A 22,460-nucleotide genomic window follows, 5' to 3' on the forward strand; every position below is an offset into this window, starting at 1 on the left:
AAGTAAAATTATAGAAATAGGTAAATTAGAATAAAAATCTTAAATTATTACTAAAAAGATTGTCAGAATAAGAAATTTCAAATAAAATACTATACTATCGATAACCAGCAACTTGAAAATTCCCAAATAAAGAAATTTGAAATTATTTATAATTCAAGTTAATCATAATTTTTTGGTAGGAAAGTTAAATGTAATTGAGCATTTATAATTATTGGTGAGTATATTTTCAGAATAAGGAGCTCCAAATAAGTAAATATACTACTAAAATTTCTAAATAAAGAAAATATAAAATAATTTAAAAATATCAACATGCAACCAAAGAAGTCAATGAGAAAAATATTGGGTTAAAATTCTAGAAATCGATAATATATATAAATTAATCCGAATCATAATCAAAATTTGAAATTATTGGTGGATAGATATTTAGAATAAGGAATTTTGAATAAGAAAATAAACTATCGATCGATGAATTGAAAATTTCCAAATAAAGAAAATTTAAAATTATTTGAAATTCAACTTAACCATAATTTTTTTAAGGAATGTTAGTTGAAATGGAGTAATTGAAATTATTTGCGAGCATATTTCGACAATAGGGAACTTCAAATAAGGAATTATACTACTAAAAATTTCTAAATAAAAAAATAAAATTATTTGAAAAATATCCCACCTGCAGTGAAATAAGTCAAATAAGAAAATTATTGGGTTAATATTTTAGAAATTGGTTATACATATAGAAATTAATTTGAACCATAATCAAAATTCAAAATTATTGGTGAGTAGATATTCACAAAAAGGAAGTTCAAATAAAAATATTGAAGCAATTTTAGTGACTTGATTCTACATAAATTGGAAATATAATTACTTTAATATTATTTTATCATTTATATCAAAATTATGGAGTCCACTTCATGTATATTTTCAAGCTCTCACATGGGAAAATTAGCAAAATGATGAAACATACTATTATAACCTGAAGCCTGAAAGAATACAATGGAAGACTCCTTGAGCCCAAGCAAATAAAATATGAAATTTGTTGTGATATCTTTATAACTTGTTCATTGATCATGTATATTTTACCTTTTGGAAGGGAAAAATAGCGAAATGATGAATGAAACATGAAGCCAGAAAGAATACAATGGACTCATTGACCCAAGTAAACAATATACCACATTTTTCGTAATATCATTATTACTTGTTCTGTTTTAGTAAGATTATTTGGGAAACTACACTGCCTCAGAGAGAGAGAGAGAGAGAGAGAGAGATTACTTAGTCAATATCTAATGCCGATCTTGTTTGGGGGAGTTGCATGCTTGTAATGTCCTCTCGAGGTAAAGCATACGTTGAATTGTTAATTTCAGTGCCAGAATTGTTGCAACTTTGTCCGAGTTCAGCATCACCAAGCCACAATGGTTGGGTAGACTTCCTATTTTTCCGAAAGACCAAATAAAGAATTGCAACCGTATACACCAGTATGCCTGAAAAACCAACCATACCAGCAAACACAATGGATACAGTTTTCAACCCACTGTGTAAAAGCAACTTGATAAAAGCGGTCACAAGATAGTAGGTATTGATGGCCATGATCGATGAGCTTATTATCCAAGTGATTGATGAGATCTGCAGTAATAAGAAAAACCAGTGCAAGAACCCCTTCAATAACACATTGTGGATTAATGAAAGTTTGTTACAATCAGTAGTTGTTTTGCATCCAGTAAATTCAAAGTTAAGACCTCGGAGGCCTGAATACATCTTAAACACTGATAACTGAAATGACAAGCAAAAAAAGTTGGCAATTTCTCCACAAGGTTTCTTTTGTTTTTTGCATTATTAATAGAAATGTATATTGTAGAATTGTGTTATAAAGAACTTACTATAATTGAATTGGCATATGAGCCCATCTTGGTCTTGCTGCTCGTAAACTTTAGGAGTGGAACAAGAGCAAAAGGAAGTTCAAACGATAAAATCATCTGCATATATACAGTTATCAATGTCAACAAGATAATCAAAACAGGAAGCCACTGCAAGATGAATCCAATCTGTATTTCAGGTATTTCATCTTTAACCAGATTGGTCTCCTTAGTCACTCCCATTATATAGTTTTTAACCCCAAATAAGAAATGCCTGCATAAAATCCACTCAGAAATTTTTCCACCAAAATGAAAGGCAGGATGTGATGATTATAGACGATGAACCTGGTTAACCAGTTAAATGTAAAACAGAATATCTGAGTCTGATATAGTAAGAAGCAGAGTATTTCCAAAAGAAAAGAAATAATGACATTAAGCAAAATAATGATCAGCAATAATAGTCACCATCCTAGTTCCCCAGTTAACCTAAGCCTGGTCCAATTTTGCATATGCCACAAATCTGAATACCCATGTGGATTTTGCATAAACAACAAAATATGAGAAGATCATTGTGCTAACCATATTTGATCTCACATAATTAGGCTAGAATGGGAGTGATGAGGCAGATTCAAAAGGGAGTAGGGATTGAGTTCATGAACTTAAAATAGGCAGTAGACAAACTAACACTTAATGAAGGAACACGTATTAAGAGAAAATCTGTTAGAAATTTAAAATATTTTTAGATATCACTACTTGAGGACTTGCCAATACTAAAATTTGCCAATACTAAAATAAGGTCTTTACATATATCATACTCATTAAAAATACTAGATCATGCCTATTCTTGGTAAAAGAGAGCAGGCCTTGGTATAATGGTAAGGTTGTTCTATTGTGATCTGGATGTCACGGGTTCGGAACATGAAAACAGCCTTTTAGCATGTGGGTTAAGGTTGCATATATCTAATCATCCCCAAACCCTGCAGTTGTGGGAACTTTGTGCACCGGGATGACTTTTTTAATACCTATTCTTAGTAAAATCAAAATAAATGATTTACCAGGTTGACAACTAAAGTTACAGAATGCTTGAATGCAAGACCAATAAATATGAAAACCGATGATTGAATATATTTTAGAAGTTTGAAAACATTAAAAGCTTTCTTTATCAAAACATAATGACTTATTAGGTAGAAGCATATCTTGAAAAATGTTGGGGGTCTACATACCGAAGCAATAATTATCAGCTGTCCAGCTGCAGAAGAACCACCAATTAGTGCAACAATTAGACTTGGGACAATTGCTAATGATCGAGTTAACATATTCCGTATCCATGGTGTGATCCGTAGATCAAGAAAGCCCTGCAAAGGAAGATTAACTCTAGCAATCAAACAAGAAAGAAGATGAAATGCGGAAAAGACATAAAAATCAATAACATATAGCAGGTTCTAGGAAAAAAATGAAGAGAAACCAATCAAATCGACTATAATGCTCATAGAGTTAGAACTTAAAAGCATTGTTGCTTTAGTTGAAGCATAAATTCACTCTTTATGTTGATGAATATAAAGCCAACCCTTGAGATAAACATGAAAATACTTAAAAATTTTAGTTCAAACTAAATAAAAAAATCTGCCTCTACTAAGCTTCCCCTCATATTGAATGTATAACCATGAGACTGCTCCAGTCACTCTATGAAAATTCAAGGAGTTTCGGGAGGATAAGTTTGCAAGTGATCTTTGAAAAGGACTTCATTAACTAGTTAGTGCATGGAACATGGGTTTTCTAGCCAGATATGAGAAAAGATCATCATTGTTGAGTATGTTTTGTTACAATTTGTTATCAAAGTGCTTCATTATGAAATATCTTTTTACTGCACCCATCCGTTTCATTGTCAAGAGTATATATCAGGAATTGTAATTTTGCTGTTTTATTAATTTTTAATCTTCAAAACAAATAAGTTCTATATCCTCTTCTTTATGTACTATTGCAGAACTTCAGAAATTGAAAAAGAAGTGATGAAACATGTAGCTTTTAAGAGTTCAAACTTCAAAATAAATGAAGCATCATAAGGCCTACTTGTTGCTTGGAGAAAGAGCTAAGATATCATGAAGATATCATGGATACATGGAAAATAATCTGTTATGATAGTAAATGGTTCAATCCACATAATCCTTCTTGAGGTTTCTAAAGAATTCATACTGTGGTGAACTGGCTGAGCAGGCTTCAGAAATCAGAGATTTGAGAATATGATACAGAACAAATAAATCAATGACTCCAGATTTTAATTCATATATCATTTTGATATAGGATGACTAAAAAGAAAGCAAACTCTATGAATAGACTTTATAAACCTATGGCAATTCTAGAACATCAAATTATAGCTGGTTAAAAGCTGAAGCTAGAATTTTGTCTGGTATCATCTACAAAGGATGAAGGAGGGAAAAAAGTAGATGGATGGCTAAAGGCAAGTAACCTTTCTGCTTGAGCGAGGATCCAGATTCACCAAAATACCAAATAACTCTTGAGCGAGACTTGGTCAGATATGACCACCGATAAATAATGACTGGAGTCATCACAAGCAAAGAATTCTCAGAAAGAACAGTGAATTTCATTACATCTCGATTACTCTTTTCATGGGATAGTCTGATCCCTATAAATAAAATTCCCATTATCATAATCATCGGAAAAACTAATACTATTATATATCTTTGATCCTGGAAGAAACTTATCTTAAACAACATAAATTCATCCTAAACTATCATAAAACCAAACTAAATGGTAAAATTTTACACCAGCTACTCAATTATTCAGGAAAATCATGGAGTATAGATACTTTAAGATTTAACATGTCTTCGATTCTCTCGTTGAAAAAAAAAACTTCTCTGCATAGGGACCCCCACCCCTCCCCCCAAGCCACCGGTCTGATCCCTAATTCATTTGTTGGGAATCTCTATCTTTCAAGTCGTTGAATTGGTCGGTAGAAAAGTAGAATTATGTATATGATGTACCATAATGTGATAACTCCATCAATATTTAGATGCTCCTATTTATCATATCTTGGTTTTCATTCATCCTCCCCACATCTCATATCAATAATATGCTTTTTTCTATTAGTTTGCTTACATTCAGACACTGTAATCACTCCATCCCACCTCTCCATCCCCATAACCCCCACAGGAAAAGAAAAAGAAAAATTGATATACTAGATATCAGCATCCCCCCCCCCAAAAAAAAAAGAAAAAAAAAAAAGAAAAAACATGCAGAACTTAGGTTTCAAATATAGACAGATTATTGATCAAAATTATGATAAGACATGGACTCGAACTAATGCCATGTGACAATAGACTCTTAGTTGCTTTTGAACTCTAATGTACCAAAAACAATTTAAAACCATACTCTGCTGGGGATTATGAGATTTTGGATGCTCAGGTCTAGTGGACCAAAATGGACTCTTTAAACTTTAAGGTTCCAGAAAGACCAAATCTGTCAAGCAGTAGATAAATCTCAAAGTCATCTTGGCTGTAAAGTAAGTAATCATTAAAAAAAGGTTGCCTTGGTCCATGATGTAAAGTTCCCTTCTTGCCAACCAATGGGTCCTAGTTCTGCCAAAGAATGCTTTTTTGGTAAATCTGCCAATGAATGCTTTGGCTACACCTGTTTACAGAAAGTTGCATCAAGTTAATTGATGACTGCTAGGCCATGTTTCGTTGTCAAGAACAGAAATCAGATATGGTTTTCCCATTCCCTAGAATCCATTACTGTAAATCATCGGGAATGATTGGTTTTGGTTCCTATGTTTGGATTAGCAAAAGGGAAAATCTCTAGGGAATGAAGCAAACCTAGTAGCAAATAACGTAATAAATCATAATTAATATATTATATTATATTGCGACAATGACTATCTGAAAATATATATTGTCATACAAAATGTTCGCCGTCTCGGTACCAAACCTTATACCAGTGCTACGCTAGCACAGTGTTGGTACTGTACAGAATTTTTTGGCGTACCAAGTACCGGTATGATACACCTCGTACTGCTCGGTTCGGGCCAATACGACATACTGTGATCATATATATTATGTATAGCATTATATAATTTATAATTATATGAACTATATAATTATAATAATATAACATAATATATTATTTAACAATTTTAAAGTATAAAATATAATTATGAATTTATGATAATGTTAATTTTTAAAGAGTACTTTAATCCAAGGTCCACCGTACCGGATCCGGTAGGCGTACCGGTTGCCCACCGGACCGGTACGGGCCGGTTCGTACCGTGCTCCGGGCGGTACGAACCGGGAAGCTCTTCCCCGCCGGAACCGGGGAAGAAGAAGAGCACCAGAGAGAGCGCGGGGAAGAGAGGGAGAAAGCCCACCTCCGGCCGCCATCGGAGAGCCGCGGAGGGGCGTCGGAGGCCGGTGGGGGGCGGCGGAGGCCGGCGGGGGGCGGCGAAGCCCGCGGGGGTGCTGCGGAGGCCGCGGCCGCGTCCACTGTTTCGTAAGAAACAGGGGACGCGGCCGCGTTTTTAATTTGGGGATTTTAAGTGAAGTCGGCACATCGGTTGCCGACTTCACTTAAAAATCCCCAAATTAAAAAATTTGGGGATTTTTAAGTGAAGTCGGCAACCGATTTGCCGACTTCACTTAAAATCCCTAAATTAAAAAACGCGGCCGCGTCCCTGTTTCTTTCGAAACAGTGACGCGGCCGCGGCCGCGGCCTCCGCAGCGCCCCCGTGGGCTCCCCCGTCCCCCGCCCGGCTCCGCCGCCCCCCACCGGCCTCCGACGCCCCTCCGCGGCTCTCCGATGGCGGCCGAAGGTGGACTCCCTCCCTCTCTTCCCCGCGCTCCCTCTTTTTCTCCTCGTCTTCTTCGTCTCCGGCGAGGAACCGGTTCGTACCGGTTTCCACGGCTCCGCCGTACCGGTAGCTGGCCGGACCGGTTTGTACCGGCCCGTACCGGCCGGTACGAGCCGGTTCGGCATACGCTGCTTTAATCTTATATCATAATTGTATAGTTAATATTAATATAACCTTATACTACAATATTAGCTAATTCTAATATTCATATTATTACAAGGATGACAAAAATAATGAACATATATAACGTATCATATAGTAATATTTCACACAATATTATCACAATATTTCAGATAATATTATAATAACTAAAATAACATTGTTATCATATAAAATAATTGAATAATATAAAAACTTTTTCTTAAAAAATATCATATCATATCATATATTGTTAAATTAATATATAATATAAATATTGAAAATATTAATATTACTAACAGATTAATATTAGTATTACCTATACCAACCTATTAACCTTCCATTATAATATTATACAATGAATGTTATTAATATAATATTATATAATTATTAATAATATTAATATTAGTATTAGTCTATTAATTCAAAATGCAAATGGAAATAATATAATAATAACCGCATATTATATATATCATTTTGTAATATTATAAGGATTTTGATATGGTCCTTTTATATAATTTTTTATTAAATAAGGGAATAGATCTTGGCCCTTCATGGAAAGGGGTATTTTAGTACATTACTAAATTATCTAGTTATCAACTGGTTCAACATAATAAATTTAAGCCGATCCCCACCGGAATGATGCAAGTCGCCCTCCTCGATCTTAGTTTCCAAGGCTTTGCCACCATTGCGGCCAAAGATGACAACCTTTTTCACCCTCATGCCACCCTCTCCTTGGGTTCCTAGATTCGAGGTGGAGTCTACCATGATCCCTCCCTCTTGGGCGAAGACAAGAGGGGACAGTACTACTTCGTTGCCACCCATAACTCTTCCCAAGTCGTGCTCGCCTTCGATTTGGTAATCTCGCTATTGGTTCTAGTGGGAAGCTTCATGCAACGGAAGAGCTATTGGTTCCCCCCAATTGAGAAGAGGGATGAAGCTAGGGGAACTAGAGTTAATTGGATGGACTATGGCAACCCCATTAACCTACACCTTCCTTCTCCATGCATCATCTCCCCCCTCCCGCTCCTTTACTTTGTACTCTGATCTCAGTGCGCTCTCCACCATAAATGGAGGAGCTTTGTTGATGCTTCAAACTGAGAACAAGAAGTTGGTTCTAAATCATGGATTAACCTACAAGCAATAGCCATCCCTTCTATGACCTAGTTCTTATAACTAGAAGCTCTAAAAATATACCATATTTGTTTAGCCAGCTACCAAGAATACTAAGGTTCAATTATGAAAAGAACCAACAATCCTCTATAGCTTGTGCTCTTTAAAGATGATTATGACAATTTTCTAAAGCCTAGATAAATTTTTCTAATGCAAGTCTTTGAATGATCTGGATTGAGAAAGGCAGAGAGAGTAGGAAGGATCATAATTCAGAAAGGCTGTTAGCGACACAATATGAAGCTCTGTTTGAGGATAATTGAGAGCATGCTACTAGTCATTTCAAAGAATTATGTAACAATGGGTGCATTCTCAATGTTATAACCCAGTATGCACCAATCCCCAACCTTTTCGATGCCAAAAGTCATCTTTACATGGATTCTGGTATTCTAAAGATCTTTGAAACTGAAGAATCAGTGCTTCTCCAACCCCTCCAAGGACTCATTTGGTTCGCAGAAAGAATTTTACCTCATTGGAGTGTTTTTCCTAAGAAGATGATGCTTGGGTAAATGATACATGGGGAAATATTTTTTGCATGTTTGTTTGACCATAGGAAAATAACATAGGAAACACACTTTCTAGAATGATTATGTTTGGTTGAGTATCTACTTTCCTAGAAAAGTTGTGTAAAATACCTGTTATGACCTTAATAAAGAGACTGCAAGAAAAAAACATCACATGCATAATTTTTAGAAACAGATACTGAGAACCAAGGTTCGCCGTATCGGTACCAGTAGCCTTACTGGTCGCCCACCGGACCGGTTTAAACCGGAACACTCTTCCCCGCCGGAGCCGGAAAAGAAGAAGAGAACGAGAGAGCGAGCGGGGGGGAGAGGAAGGGAGGAGAGGAGAGGCCGCCCGTGGAGGGCCGCCGGGGGGGGCGGGGGAGCCCGCAGGGGAGCGGCGAAGGCCGACCTCCGCCACCGGCGGAGGCCTCTCCTCCCTCCCTCTCTTTCCCGCTCTCTCTCTCTCTCCTTCTCTTCGTCTTCCTCGGCTCCGATTGGGCTCGGCTCGTATTGGTTTTCACTGCTCCAACATACCGGTTACAGGCTGGATCGGTCCAAACCGGCCGGTACGGGCCGCTTCGTCAGACCATGCTTGGAGCACCAAGGTTTGGAGGTTTTGAAGGTTCAACACCAAAAAAGCTAGCATTTGTCCACAGTTAACGGTAGACACATCAATAGTATCAACGGAAGGAGAATGTTGAGACACAGATATCTCTACTGGAGTTTCACTGCCTAGGATTTCTAATATATTTACAATTTAAATCTATATAAAGAAGTTGTCTAACTATTAGAATTATTATAGCTCATAATATATCTTTAATAGTTATTTTTAAAATTTTTTAAATCTAAAAATATTTAAAAATAGATATTAAAAAGAATTATTGGTTTGAGTTTTTAGAGTTCTAACAATTTTTAATAGTTAGACGACTTCTTTATATTGTGAAATTTTTAATAGTTATTAATATATTTTTATATTAAAATTACCATAACTTCTTTAAATTGTGATAATTTTTAATAGTATATTTTTAATAGTTTAAGATTAACTATTAAAAATAGCTATTAAGAATATCATGATGACTTAAGGACATTTTTGGTAAAATACCACAATTCTCAGCTCGTGAAAAGTAGTTTTTCCATGTCCTACATAAGTTTTTCTTTAAAATGTAGAAAATTTATTCTCATAGGAAAGCAACTTTTTCATCTTTTTTCTTTGAAATCTGCAACTAAACATGAGGCATTCTTTCATTTTCTCATTGACCACGCTTTCCCCCTCTTCCCACAAACCAAATGAGTCCCTAGTTCTCGCTTCTTCCATCCCTTTTTCTCGCTCAAATTGAAAGCTTCATGTTATAGTCCACTATGTGATAAACAAGATTTATCGTACCAGTAGCCACCGGTACATGGTCCTAAACCGGTACGCGGTACAGAAGGTGTACTGACACTCAGTATGCCAAACTGGCCTCCATACTGAGCGTATCGACATTGTAATAGGATGGTATCTGTACGAGGTCTGGTACCGAAATGACGAACATTGGTAATAAATATCTTACCATTGTCGATGCATCTGTACATATTTCTCCTTCTCAATTAACTCTTTCATAGACCGCACGTTAGCCTCAGGCCAATATTGGAGCTGGCTCTATTTTCAGATGTTAAGAACTGATCCTCAATAGATCATATATAGAAGCAGTATGCCGTTAGTTAGCTTTGCACTCCATGCTAATGGTTCCTCGAGAAAGATATGGAACAATATCTATCTTAAGAGACGGTGGCAATTGCAAGCCAAGAAACTTTGTTGTCGCACCCATAAGTGATGGGATACATATCATGACCATATGAAAAGAGCCAGACATCGTGTCATTAGCAAGAGGCTCATCCTCCTTTCTCTCGATCACAGCAGCAATGCCTGCTTCATCATTGTGCTCAAAGTTTGGATACTTGGAGATGCCTAGATGGCAATCCTCCTCAGGGAGACGAAAACTCCAGCTTTGCCGCCACAGACTTATCAAGCCTCCGATGGATCTTTGGCACTACTGCCTCTGAGTCTTTCTTGGCTTCATCACAGAGAAAAACGAAGAAGAGAAGTAGGGGAAGAAAGGAAGGAGGGAGGGAAAGAGAAGAGACATCGAATTTGATTTAACTACAAAAATTCCGATTATCCAGTTCTAGTGACCTGTACTACCGGTAATCCAGTTATCCATTTAAGATCCTTCATTCTTGAATCTATGGTCAAGATTATGTATCTGTAAGGAAAACTTAAAAGCACCATAGCAAAACCCTAATTACAAAATATACTTAATCAACCATGATGATAATAATAGTATAATATAAGAATAAAAATAAATAATATTATAATATTATCATATGATAAAAATATTATTAATAACATAATCTAATATATATGTGATATACAATATAAAATATTGATACTAATAATATATATTAATATATTATAGTATAATATAACATAACATATATGATATTCTATTATCCAGTAGATAATAAATTACTGTAATATGTTTTCAATAAATAATTAGTAATGATTATATCCTAATTTTTCAATTACAAAAATAAGCCTAATCAGATTACTTCATCAAAGATTTAAAATAAGATTTAAAGTGTTATATAATAATGCTAATTAGATTTTTCTCATTTAAAACATACTAGACTTCTTTATAGATGTTGCTAGACATTTAAAAAAAAAGTAGAGACAATATGTGGAAAGATGCCTACTCATGCTATCTTCCAAATCAATAGTGAGAAAATCTGATTTAGCAAGAAAAGGAACTCAAGAACTTCTAAAACTGATATCTTAATATATCTTGATTCTAAGAACATTCAAAGGAAGATTAATGGAGGTACTTTTGAACGAGAGGCAAATATGAGATATATGATGTATTTAAAAAAATCACACATTAATTATTTTTAGGTTGTTTTTAGAATTTCAGTCTTTAGTTAAATTATTTAATATCTTTAACAGCAACATGCATCTGCAAGTGCAATAATACCACAGTTTAAATCCTAGCACGATGGGAGAGCATCATGGCCATCCCGTCCCATTTCTTTGAGAAAATGTGATTGGAACAGAGATGAAACTCAGAAACCCATCCACACATAGCAAGAAGAAGAAAGAGGAAATAAAGAAAGGAAAGAAGACGAAAAGAAAAAAAGGAAGAAAAAGGACATAAACAGAGGAGGAAAAAAAGAAAGGAAGGAGAAAAGGAAACCAAGAAAGAAAGAATAAAGAAAGAGAGATGGAGGATACCAACGAGGATGCTCGACTAAGACAGCCACAGGGGTAGGGCGAGACAATTGGGCATCTTGTTCCATGGAGAAACTTGGATGCCCCCCTCCTATGGGATTTAAAACCTTGATTATAACTAGTAATATATAAATTATCTTTTTATTGTTGCTCAAGTACATAACTAAGACTATGAAGAACAATACCAAGCTGCTCCTTAGTATGCTGTTACCCCTTTTTATGGGAATCCAATAAATGTGACATCGGCACTGCCATGTCCGAATGAGCTACCAAACATGGAAACAGACCAGATGGGAAATCAATAGCGATTCCCACCTCCCAATTCCTGTCAACCAAACATGGCATTAAATTTATGGCACGATCTACAAAGCCTGCCTCATGTAAACGGATATGTGACAGGATTTACAAGTTCATGAAACAGATACAAATTGTAACAAGTAACAATATATTAATCAAACAATCAAATGTCTGTCCTGATCACGCTTTGTATCAAGCCTTAACATTAGAATACATGATTACGATTTCTTTGTTTAGATATTCTCATATTTGTGTTTTTCCCTTGCACTCCATTACAACCACCAACCAGAGTAACCTCATGATCATAGAATTCAAATCTAATGACTGCAGCACATGTTATTATCTTAATCTAAAAGACATCTATAACTCAGAAATTCTAATAGATTGAGGGGCATCTGCTCCATTTTCCCCTAGATGGCAGGGTCCCTGTTCCATAAAGAAGTTCAGCTTCATATCTAGAACAAATTACAGGGATGTCATATGTTAGAGCATAAATTTATAATGGAAGACAGAATTAACAGAATCAAGAAGAAAGCTAAATCATTTGTTTTTTTTTTTTAGGTAGAGAAAGCTAGATCATTTGAAATTTATCATTCCAGCTGAACATTTGCACATACCTATATCATAATTTCCACATTGTATTACTTTGTGGATAGCTACCTTTCCGATAAACAAAGTTTCCACATACAACCCGTGAACTTTCAGTCACACAAGAATAATTCCTGACTAAGAAGGAAAAGGCAATTCGCTATCTACCTACCATCATCAGAAAGTTCACACCGTTTGGATGTCTCCAAACAATATTCTGGAAAACGCTGTTGAGATAATAAAATTCCAGAAGGAAGAAAATCATAATAATAATTTTTAAAAACTGACTTCACAATGTGTCATATTGCCCATATGCATAAAAAAAGAAAAACTCATGCCATAAACGACTGAATATTCATCTGATACTCTTCGAAATATGAAATCTTCAGTCAGTGAAATTTGAGAATATCTTATGGTTTAACTAAGATCAAAGTAGTCAAAAGGAAAATATTACATGCTGTGACTAGAAAATTTGTAAGAAAGTACAAAACCTGCATGACATACTGTCCAGCATAGGTTCCTGTAATTGTAGAACTTTGACCAGATGCCAATAAAGCAATCGCAAATAGCTTTGAACTCCACTTCCCAAGGACATGCTGAAAGAAAAATATAAAATCAGCTTAAAAAGCTAGGTATTGATGTTAATAAATGAAAGTTACAGTAATATGCACTGAACAACACTTTATTGCCATAGATATGCTTGTAGGTAACACAAGAAATTCTATTAGATATGTTGTCCATGTGAGTTAACAAATATTTGCAAATTTTACATACAGGAAATCTTGACCTGTTTATCAAACAAGCTCTTGTTTTTGTGAAGGAACAAAAATAGACTTGTCAAGGCTAAGATTCGCATCTCGATACCAGACCCTATACCAGAACCATCCTATTACAGTATCGATATGCGGTATGATATGAGACGGTAGGGTATACCAAGTGTCAGTACAGTATGATACATCCAATACTGTATGGTACGTCCGGTATGGTACGGTATGGTACGGACCGGTACAGCAAATCTTAATCCAGGAACTCCTTGATCTGTCTCTAAGTACCATAGAAATTTTGGGTTTCATATGTATCATATAGCATAATCTAGCAAAAAAACCATGATTGTCTTCTCTTCCCAAGAAACATAATCTTGAAAATGTCAAAACAAGGAAGCCATAAATTCTGTTACTGTAGCCAAGCATGCATATTTAAGTTAATCAATGTCAGATACAATAGATTCTGCCATAGTAAAGATTGAAGTGTATAACAGATAAGTGATTTATTAAAGACAAACAACTGAGACTCAGGAATCTAACAATGTCAGTTCACAATTTAGTGATAGTCTATAACGTACTCTTAGTAAAAATGAAGCTTTGTTAAGATCTAGATCCTCGCAGTTCCTTTGATCTTCAGGACTCAGATTCTCTGAGCTACAGACAGCACCACTTACAGAAATAACAGATATATTGATAAGAAAAGCCACAGAAAGAGCAAATGCACTTTCAACAGTATAAAACCAGTATGCCTCCTACAAAAAAAGGGCAAATAGCATGGTTTAGAACTCCATAAGTAGACACACAGATAAAAACGCTCATATTCGTGCTCATGTTTATGTTCAACACATCAATGCTACATTCTCCCACAGGGAAAAATGCCTTGAAAGCACCACATAAATTATATTATAAAAAAAAATTGAGGTAAGAGGAACCAAGTTGATTAAAAGTTTTGAGGTCCAGAACACCAATTTTGGAACCATGCAAGACAATGGTTTCTCTTGCTCAAATGTGAAATAATATAAGGAGACTAGGAAATTTTACTTTGAGTCCATGAATGGAGCGTGGTATTTTCCTAGACAGCACCAATGCTGAATGGAGAAAAAGGTTGTGCCTGCACCAGATCATATAATTATCATTAAAAGAGCTACTAACAGATCAAATAAGCAACAGTTGATCATAAGAAGCTTACGGCATGACCATTGCACCAAGCAGTGAGATAGCAAGACCTGTGGCACCATTTCCTTTAAGTTGCGGGATAAAAAGTCCTTTTAAAACCTCTGATGAGCTTGGCTTTGCATAACCAAGTTCCACAAAGAAACAGGAAGCCATTGTAAATACCAGAAATGCTATTAGAAGCTCAAGTTTCCGAATCTGCATGAAGTTGAAGATGTTTCATGAGAAATAACTAGAATACTTTAAACATTTTAATTTGCAAATTCTATTCTGATCAAAGTAACAGCTAACATAAGCATAATATAATAAGCAGTCATGACTCTATTCCATCCATTTGAGGTTCGGTTATGAATCCCCCTTTGCAATTTATCAATGTATTCTATTTGAGCACAAGCTTTTTCAAATCTTTTCTCATAACTTCCATTCAGACAATTTTATATTATTCCTTTTCTCTACTCCTTCGAGACAAATCCAAGCTCCTCTCAGTATCATGTTATTGGACTTTAGTTAAGATACATGAAACCTATAGACTGCACAAATGAAACTAGTTACTCAAGAAACAGGTGCGATAGGATTAATGCATATATACTCTTACCCCATATTGCTGTAATAATAGAAGCATCAGAGTACTAAGACCTGTGATAAGAACACCACACCATATTGGAATTCTGAAGAGCATGTTCAATGCAAAGGCCGTTCCAATTACTGGGGACAATAAGGAGAAAGAAAACTTAGGGATTAAAAATAGAAATGGCAGGCATGTGCAGCTGTGCACGTTAAACTTGAAATTGTGATACCTTCAGGAATGTCACATGCAACCACAGCAAGTTCAGCAAGGATCCACAAGATAAAGTTTGGGACCTTCGGATATTCAGCCCTACAATGCTCAGCTAAATGCTTCCCTGCACAGTAAAGACAACTTTTGAGAGCACATAAAAATGCCAAAGTATTTATTCAATACTAGTTTCTCATAATAAACACCTATGTAGATGGATCTGCAGACCTGTGACAACCCCTAGCTTGGCTGCAAGGGATTGGATAATAAGAGCAGCACAGGAAGCCACAAGTATGATCCAGAGTAGCTTAGCAGAAATGAAAAATGACAATAGAGTTATTGCTCCAGTTAAATATGCAAATAAAATTTAGAATTCAGCATATATATTAAGAAATGCTCCTCAAACATATAAAATAGGACATCATACAAAATGTTACTTGTTAAAAAAATAACAGAATGGTTGATATATCAGCATGATAAATTAGGTGATGTACCTCATACTTATATTGTGCCCCTGACTGTAAATCCGTCTCAACTGTAAATGAAATGTATAATCGATGTCATTACATACCAAACGCAGCATTGCTAACTCATTATTTCGGAAAGAGAAAAAGGAAAAGGAAAATAGTGAGGTATCTTACAGTTGCCAGGATCTATATATGCAATGGAAACAAGAAATCCTGGGCCGATATATGCAAACAAGTTCTTCCAACTCTTTCTCTGCAATATCATCACAAATTATCCAGTTAGTAATCAAAACAGCACATTCTAAGCACAGTGGATGAATCTTTAAATATAGTTATTTAACATTAATCCTGAAAATCTAATGCCAAACCCAAAGGTAAAGACAAGTGCAGGTAATAGAGGTACAAGAAAGTAACTTTTACATACTATTCATACATGATATAGATCGATAAAAAAATGTAATAATTTTCTTGCATTGTACCTCACTTTAAAAATACTGTATGTCGCATCTCCTTGTAAAGGAAGATCAAATAATTTTCCTCATCAATTTTCGTAATTTGTACTTAGTGGTTTTTGTAATATCAAAATCAAAAGTTAACCCTTTTTCTATATGCAAATTTTAAAATTTTGAGATGGGATTTTTTCAATATATCTATTATAAGTTCCACTAAAACACTCATTAGGTTGATGCAGGTATTTGAGAAAAAACAAATTTCAATACACCTTACTCCCCAAATGCCTTGTTGATATTTTCACATTGTATAAAAATCCTACCTGGATACTTAACTTACAATAGGTGCATGCAAGGACTGCTGTGCCGATACCGAGCCCCGGACCGGTTGCCCGGCGGCACGGATCGGTATGGCCCCATGATGTGTCGTGTCGAGCCTATACTGACACAGTAGAAAAGGTGGAGAGAGGAAGAACAGGAGAGAGGAAAAGAGAGAGAAGGGGGGCCAAGAAAGGCCGGTGGAGAGCCAGCGGAGGGCTGGGGAGCTGCCGCATGGAGGAGGCGGAGGCTGGAGAGCCGCTGCGCGGAGGAGGTGGAGGCCAGGGAGCCGGCGCGGAGGAGGCGGAGGCCAGGGAGCCGGTGCGGAGGAGGCAAAGGAGGGGCTCTGCCTCCAGGCCCCTGTTTCGTTCAAAATAGGGGCTCGGAGGGGCCTCTTTTATTTTGAAATTTTTAAGTGAAAGTCGGCAAACCCATTGCCGACTTCACTTAATTGTTTTTAATAAAAAGGGGCCCCCTCTGAGCCCTTATTTTAAACAAAATAGGGGATCGGAGGCGGAGCCTCTCTTCCGCCACCTAGGTGCAGCGGCTCTCCGGCCTCCACTTTTCTCTCTCGTCCTTCCTCTCCCTCCCTCCCCCGCTCTCTCTCTCTTTTCCTCCTTTTTCTTCTCCTTCTCCCCCTCCATCATCAGTTCTCATTTTCGTTGTCACAACCGTCTCGGTCCGCCGCCGGTACAGCTCGAAACATCCCAAATCAGGCGGTTCGTTACAGTGAAGAATTTGTTGATCTTTACAAATATCAAAAGAGATATCAATCTTATCTTCACTGCTCAAATCTTTTGGGCACTCTCGTAAAGGATGAAAACAACCTGACCTAGTATTTGTTGCTTTGTTTGCGAATCATCAATAGCCTATTCTTGTTAAGCGTCAAACATGAGATGATCATATAGTAGTCCAAGATATTTAATAACCAATATCACAATCATCTTACTAAGGCGAACAAAATTGAGATGTACCAAGATATCATTTTATCTCCAACATGATGAAAAGCTTTGATATTGGGGGAAAAAACAACTAGATATCTTGTTCACTTAATTAATACCAATATATGTAAATAGTGGTTGTGGTTGTTTTTGAAAAACATGATCAGTTGAAATATTCAGCATTACAAAAATCCTTCACTTTCTTTCCCCTCTGACTTCTCTTCCAGTCCCCCTCCTTCTTGAGTACTCCCACTTAACCAAGGAAAACCTGTTGGCCATCATCAAGATTGCCTATGTTGCTTCCTCTCTCCTTCAAGATCCCCTCCCTACCAGCTATAACTTACCAGCCACTTCACATCACCTCCATTGTTGTTATGGACATCATCCCCCTCTATTCTCCTTGCCTCCAAGTTCTCCCTTCCTACCAACAGTGACCTACTGACCGTCCTCCACCACTAGTCAACAATATCTACCAAATCTAGGCTGTGGCCAAGATTTTCAAGAATCATTGCCTTCTATTGCCATTGTCAAGTACATCCATCAGCTCTAGCCACTTGATTATGCCGATAGCTCTCTCCTGTCCTTGTTGTTCATATCTCCCTTGGGCCTCAGGATCAATGTATCAACTAAAATAGGAAACCTTAATACGATAAAGACCCTTAATATTTTCAAGTTACTTTAGATACTTTGAATATCACATTTGCTAATACCTCGAAGCAGGGTTTGCGGGTTTGCCAAACCATCCCAAACCAAGCAATTTAGGGTGTACTGAACCAAATCGGAGTGAAAACTACGATGGTTCAACCATCCAAAGTAAAATAAATTTGTAACCGGTTAAAACCGACCAAACTAGATTGAACCGACTGGTTCCACCTTAGGTTGAACCAAGATCCGCATTACCGGAACCGGCACTCATGCTGGTAGGCCGATGGTACAGTAAGGTCCGTGCCATGCCATTCTAGTATGAACCAACAAAAAAAGGCAAGGGGGAGAGAGAAGAGGAGGAAAAGAGAGAGAGGGAGGGACGGAGGGAGAGGGTGAAGGAGAGGAAGGAAGGGGGCAGAAAGTGGGAGAGGGTGGTAGAAAGAGACAGAGAGAGAGAGGAAGGGAGGTTGAAGCCCTCTCTACCCTCCCCCTAATTCACCACCACACTCTCCCTCCCTTCCTCCCTATCCCTCTCGCTCCCTCTCTCCTCTCTCTTTTTCTCTCTTTCCTTCTCCCTCTCCCCTCTCCCTCCTTTGTCGGTTTCTCGATTTAAAAGGAAGAATTGTCCCAATCCGCCGACACTACGGCTCGGTATGCCCTAAACCGAGCAGTTCAAGACGGTTCCACCATCCTAGGGTTGAACCCTAAGACTAATTGTCATCTCTCAATGGCTAGAAATCAGTAAAATTAGTAAGAAACGAATCTATTGAAAAGTCACATGCCTCAAGATTAACAAAATGCGGTGATAGCTATTAATCCAAAAGCAGACAGGGACGAAAAACATGATTAGAAAGAAACACTCATGATTACCCAAATTGTCAATAGGGGAGCAATATGACCCCTAAAACTATAAATGACAAATCTCTACAGCTAGAAATCAATAAAATTAGTAGAAAATGAATCTATTGAAAATTCACATACCTCAATATTAACAAAATGCGATGATAACTATTAATCCAAAAGCACAGAGGGACCAAAAACATGATTACAAAGAAACATTCATGATTACCTAAATTTTCAATAGGGGAGAAATATGACCCCTAAAACTATAAATGACAACTCTCTATGGCTAGAAATCAATAAAATTAGTAAAAATGAATCTACTGAAAATTCATATACCTCAATCTTAATGACACGCAATGATAGTTATTAATCCAAAAACACATGGGGAACAAAAAAACATGATTAGTGAGAAAAGTTCATGATTAGGCGAATGGTTGATGGTTGATACTCCTGGTCCATATTTAGTTTCATAATTCATAAAGTTTATTCCAAGGAATTAGACCTGCTTGGCTAGGACAACTATTAATACAAAAGCAAAAAGGGACCAAAAACATGATTAGAAAGACACATTCATGAGTACCTATATTTTCAATAGGGGAGCAATATGACCCCTAAAACTATAAATGACATCTCTCTATGTCTAGAAATCAATAAAATTAGTAGAAAATGAATCTATTGAAAATTCATATACCTCAATCTTAATGACATGCAATGATAGTTATTAATCCAAAAACACATGGGGAGCAAAAAAACATGATTAGTGAGAAAAGTTCATGATTAGGCGAATGGTTGATAGTTGATACTCCTGGTCCATATTTAGGTTCATAATTCATAAAGTTTATTCCAAGGAATTAGACCTGCTTGGCTAGGACGACTAAAATACTTTTTCTTAATAGAGAACATAACGAGTTTGTCAAAGACATGCTCGTGCTTTAGATTTACCAAGATATACATGATTAATAGTATTGGAGTATTTCAAAGGAGTTCAGAAATGAGAAAGAAACTTGTGATGCTAATGCATGTTTGGTTAACCAAAAGTATGCATTTAAAATAATTAGATTAATCTAGATATTTCAAGGTAATAATTTCAAAAAAAAAATCTTTTCATTGAAGCTATAGTTCTATATCTGATTTTTTAAAAACATTTTATAGAAACAAAATGAATAGTAGAAATTCCTGGTATAAAAAATTATACCTCAGGAACAATGATCTGTTCAGCATCAATGTTGTCAATCAGAGGCACATTTGGGCCGTTGGAGACAGTTCGATTCCCATGGCTTGTAATGAACTGCGGCTGTGATGCAGTCTGTCCCAAGCTACTCATCTTCCTACCACTCTCTACCACAAAATCCTTCACGAAGATAACTGTGCCAATAGATCAGTTAGCTTCCTCTATTTAAAGGAACCGCAGAGAACCAATTCTACTATATCAGCAATACGAATATGCTGATAGAAACAAGCTTTAAAATGATTGGATCAAACCCTATATAAAGAAAAAAAGAAAAAGTCAGACTTTGTTATCAATGAGAAAAATATTAATATATTATAGAAGGCATATTCCTCCCAACAACTTAAGTAGTCTCCAACAAGATAGAACTCGTAACGGGGCAAAAGAATAGATTCTAACGAACAGACCATCGAAGTGGAAGAGACTGTGATGAAAAGGATTCAATCTGTTCCACACATTCAAGTGATTAAACCTTTAAAATAACAACCAATTCCAATGGATCGTTTCATAAATTACAAAAAAAAAAACCGCAATGAAATCGAATAAAGGCGGAAAAAATATCAAATCTTTATTCTCGGGCGAGAATCATGGTACCGGGAATAAGTTTAAAAAATAAAAAAAATAAAGCATTTGAGGGCAAGAAACTTAGAAAGAACCGCGGAAAGATGAAGGGGACCCCAGTTGGGATTAGAGAAACCTAGTATTCCCGACGGCGTGGGATGGACAAAAGGTGAACGAAAGAAGGGAATCCCACCTTAATAGAGAGAGGGGGGGAGCGAGCGAAATCCAATTGTAGGAAAAGAGTTTCCTCTATCTGTGATCAAATTCTAGGGTTAGGGTTCGGGATAGGTTTTGTGGGGGGTTTTCGTCTTCGACGAAGAAGCCACGGCTGCTCTGCTTCCACTCTGCTCCCTCCCCTGCCTTTTCCTCCCCGAATTCCTTCAATATTTAAAGGAAGTTACGGGGAAGGTTGGCATCCAAAAGGATGCAGTCGAAGCGAACGGGTTTTAAGTTGCTCGACCGGAACCGGTCTCGACCGGGGTTTTTTGAAGATTGAACCAGATCTTTTGGGAATGGAGAAACGGCGCGGATCCGGTCGGACCTGATTGGACCGGTCCATGCGATCTTAGGGGGAATGCTACAATTTTTTTCAACCAACTTGAGCATTACGTGATTTCCTCTGCTTGTTTTCAAATGATCGACTGAAAATGGATGATTGGGATTTTTTTAAAATAAATCAAAAACCTTCCTCATTTTTTAATCTTTTATTTTGTGGTGGTTCTTTTTCTCTCAATAGACGGAATTATCCTCTATTTTTTAATAAATACAAAGAAGTACTGCAGGACTAGCTGCATCTTGTCATCATACTATATTGACTTTGAGATTTATGCATCAATAAGATACAACAGCTGACATCATGAAAAAAAGATCAATCATTCTTTCGCACGAAAGTTACAACCCGACCACTTCCAGCAATCCTCACCATATATTAGCTTTGCAAAATATCTTGAGTTCGTCATACTTGTTGAATATTTATTCCTCGGGATAAAAGTCAATTTTGTGTGCTAGTCATGGCTGCCTCAGCAACTGTTTTATGGACAATTTTCAAAATCCAGACAAGTGAATGCATGCTCTGGATGGAACCTGAAAGCAATTATACTCAAAGTTTTCAAATAATAAAAAATAACTACTTACAGTGCTGCTAGATTTTTAAAAAGTGGTGCTCCTAGATGGGTGTTAATCTGATTTTGAGTACTAATTTGGGTCAAAATGCCATTTTTGCTTATTAGTGATTCTCCTTTAAAACTCATGGATTGCAAGAGGCCTCTAAGGCAGCTTTTGGGGGGAGGCATAGTAATGTTCTTATTCAGACTAATTTTAGTCTATCCATAGTGTGGGTCTTCTGCAAAATTATATGATTTCACTCTGAACTTGCATGCCACATGCAGTAGACTCTGAGATTTGTAAAGATAAATTGTATGTTCAACGAGCACGAAAATTATATGATTGGCTATTCATGAATGCATAACTGAAATCATAAGATTTTGCAACTTTCAGGTACATCACTTGCAACATTATATAGTTCTCAAAATCTATCATGTATGATAGGCTCACTTTGCAGCAGACCTAAAACTTGCATCCTACCCATAACCACTTCTTATGATGTGAAATTTATGCTCAACACTTT

At 36.6% G+C, this 22,460-nt stretch overlaps 1 protein-coding gene across 4 annotated transcripts; it reads right to left on the reverse strand.

The window, feature by feature from the left end:
- Positions 1-1,109: 1,109 nt before the first annotated feature.
- On the reverse strand, positions 1,110-21,231 carry LOC103719388 (metal transporter Nramp3-like). Of its 4 annotated transcripts, none has more exons than XM_039118266.1 (14): positions 21,027-21,231; positions 20,240-20,527; positions 16,023-16,101; positions 15,876-15,916; positions 15,610-15,688; positions 15,404-15,508; positions 15,202-15,311; positions 14,623-14,804; positions 14,475-14,544; positions 14,012-14,185; positions 13,161-13,265; positions 3,071-3,202; positions 1,872-1,967; positions 1,110-1,617 (listed from the first exon to the last, which is right to left on the reverse strand). In XM_039118266.1, exons 2-14 carry the CDS (start codon positions 20,366-20,368, stop codon positions 1,267-1,269), a joined length of 1,653 nt encoding a protein of 550 aa, XP_038974194.1. In that variant the 5' UTR covers positions 20,369-20,527; positions 21,027-21,231; the 3' UTR covers positions 1,110-1,266. The 4 variants fall into 4 exon arrangements, with proteins under 4 accessions (XP_038974194.1, XP_038974193.1, XP_038974195.1 ...); XM_039118265.1 differs by having other exon boundaries at positions 20,240-20,409; positions 21,027-21,222; XM_039118267.1 differs by lacking the exons at positions 1,110-1,617; positions 1,872-1,967 and adding an exon at positions 1,974-2,192 and having other exon boundaries at positions 20,240-20,409; positions 21,027-21,227.
- Positions 21,232-22,460: the final 1,229 nt, after the last annotated feature.

The sequence above is a fragment of the Phoenix dactylifera genome, unplaced genomic scaffold (assembly GCF_009389715.1).
Source record: "Phoenix dactylifera cultivar Barhee BC4 unplaced genomic scaffold, palm_55x_up_171113_PBpolish2nd_filt_p 000331F, whole genome shotgun sequence".
Taxonomy (NCBI): Eukaryota; Viridiplantae; Streptophyta; class Magnoliopsida; order Arecales; family Arecaceae; genus Phoenix; species Phoenix dactylifera.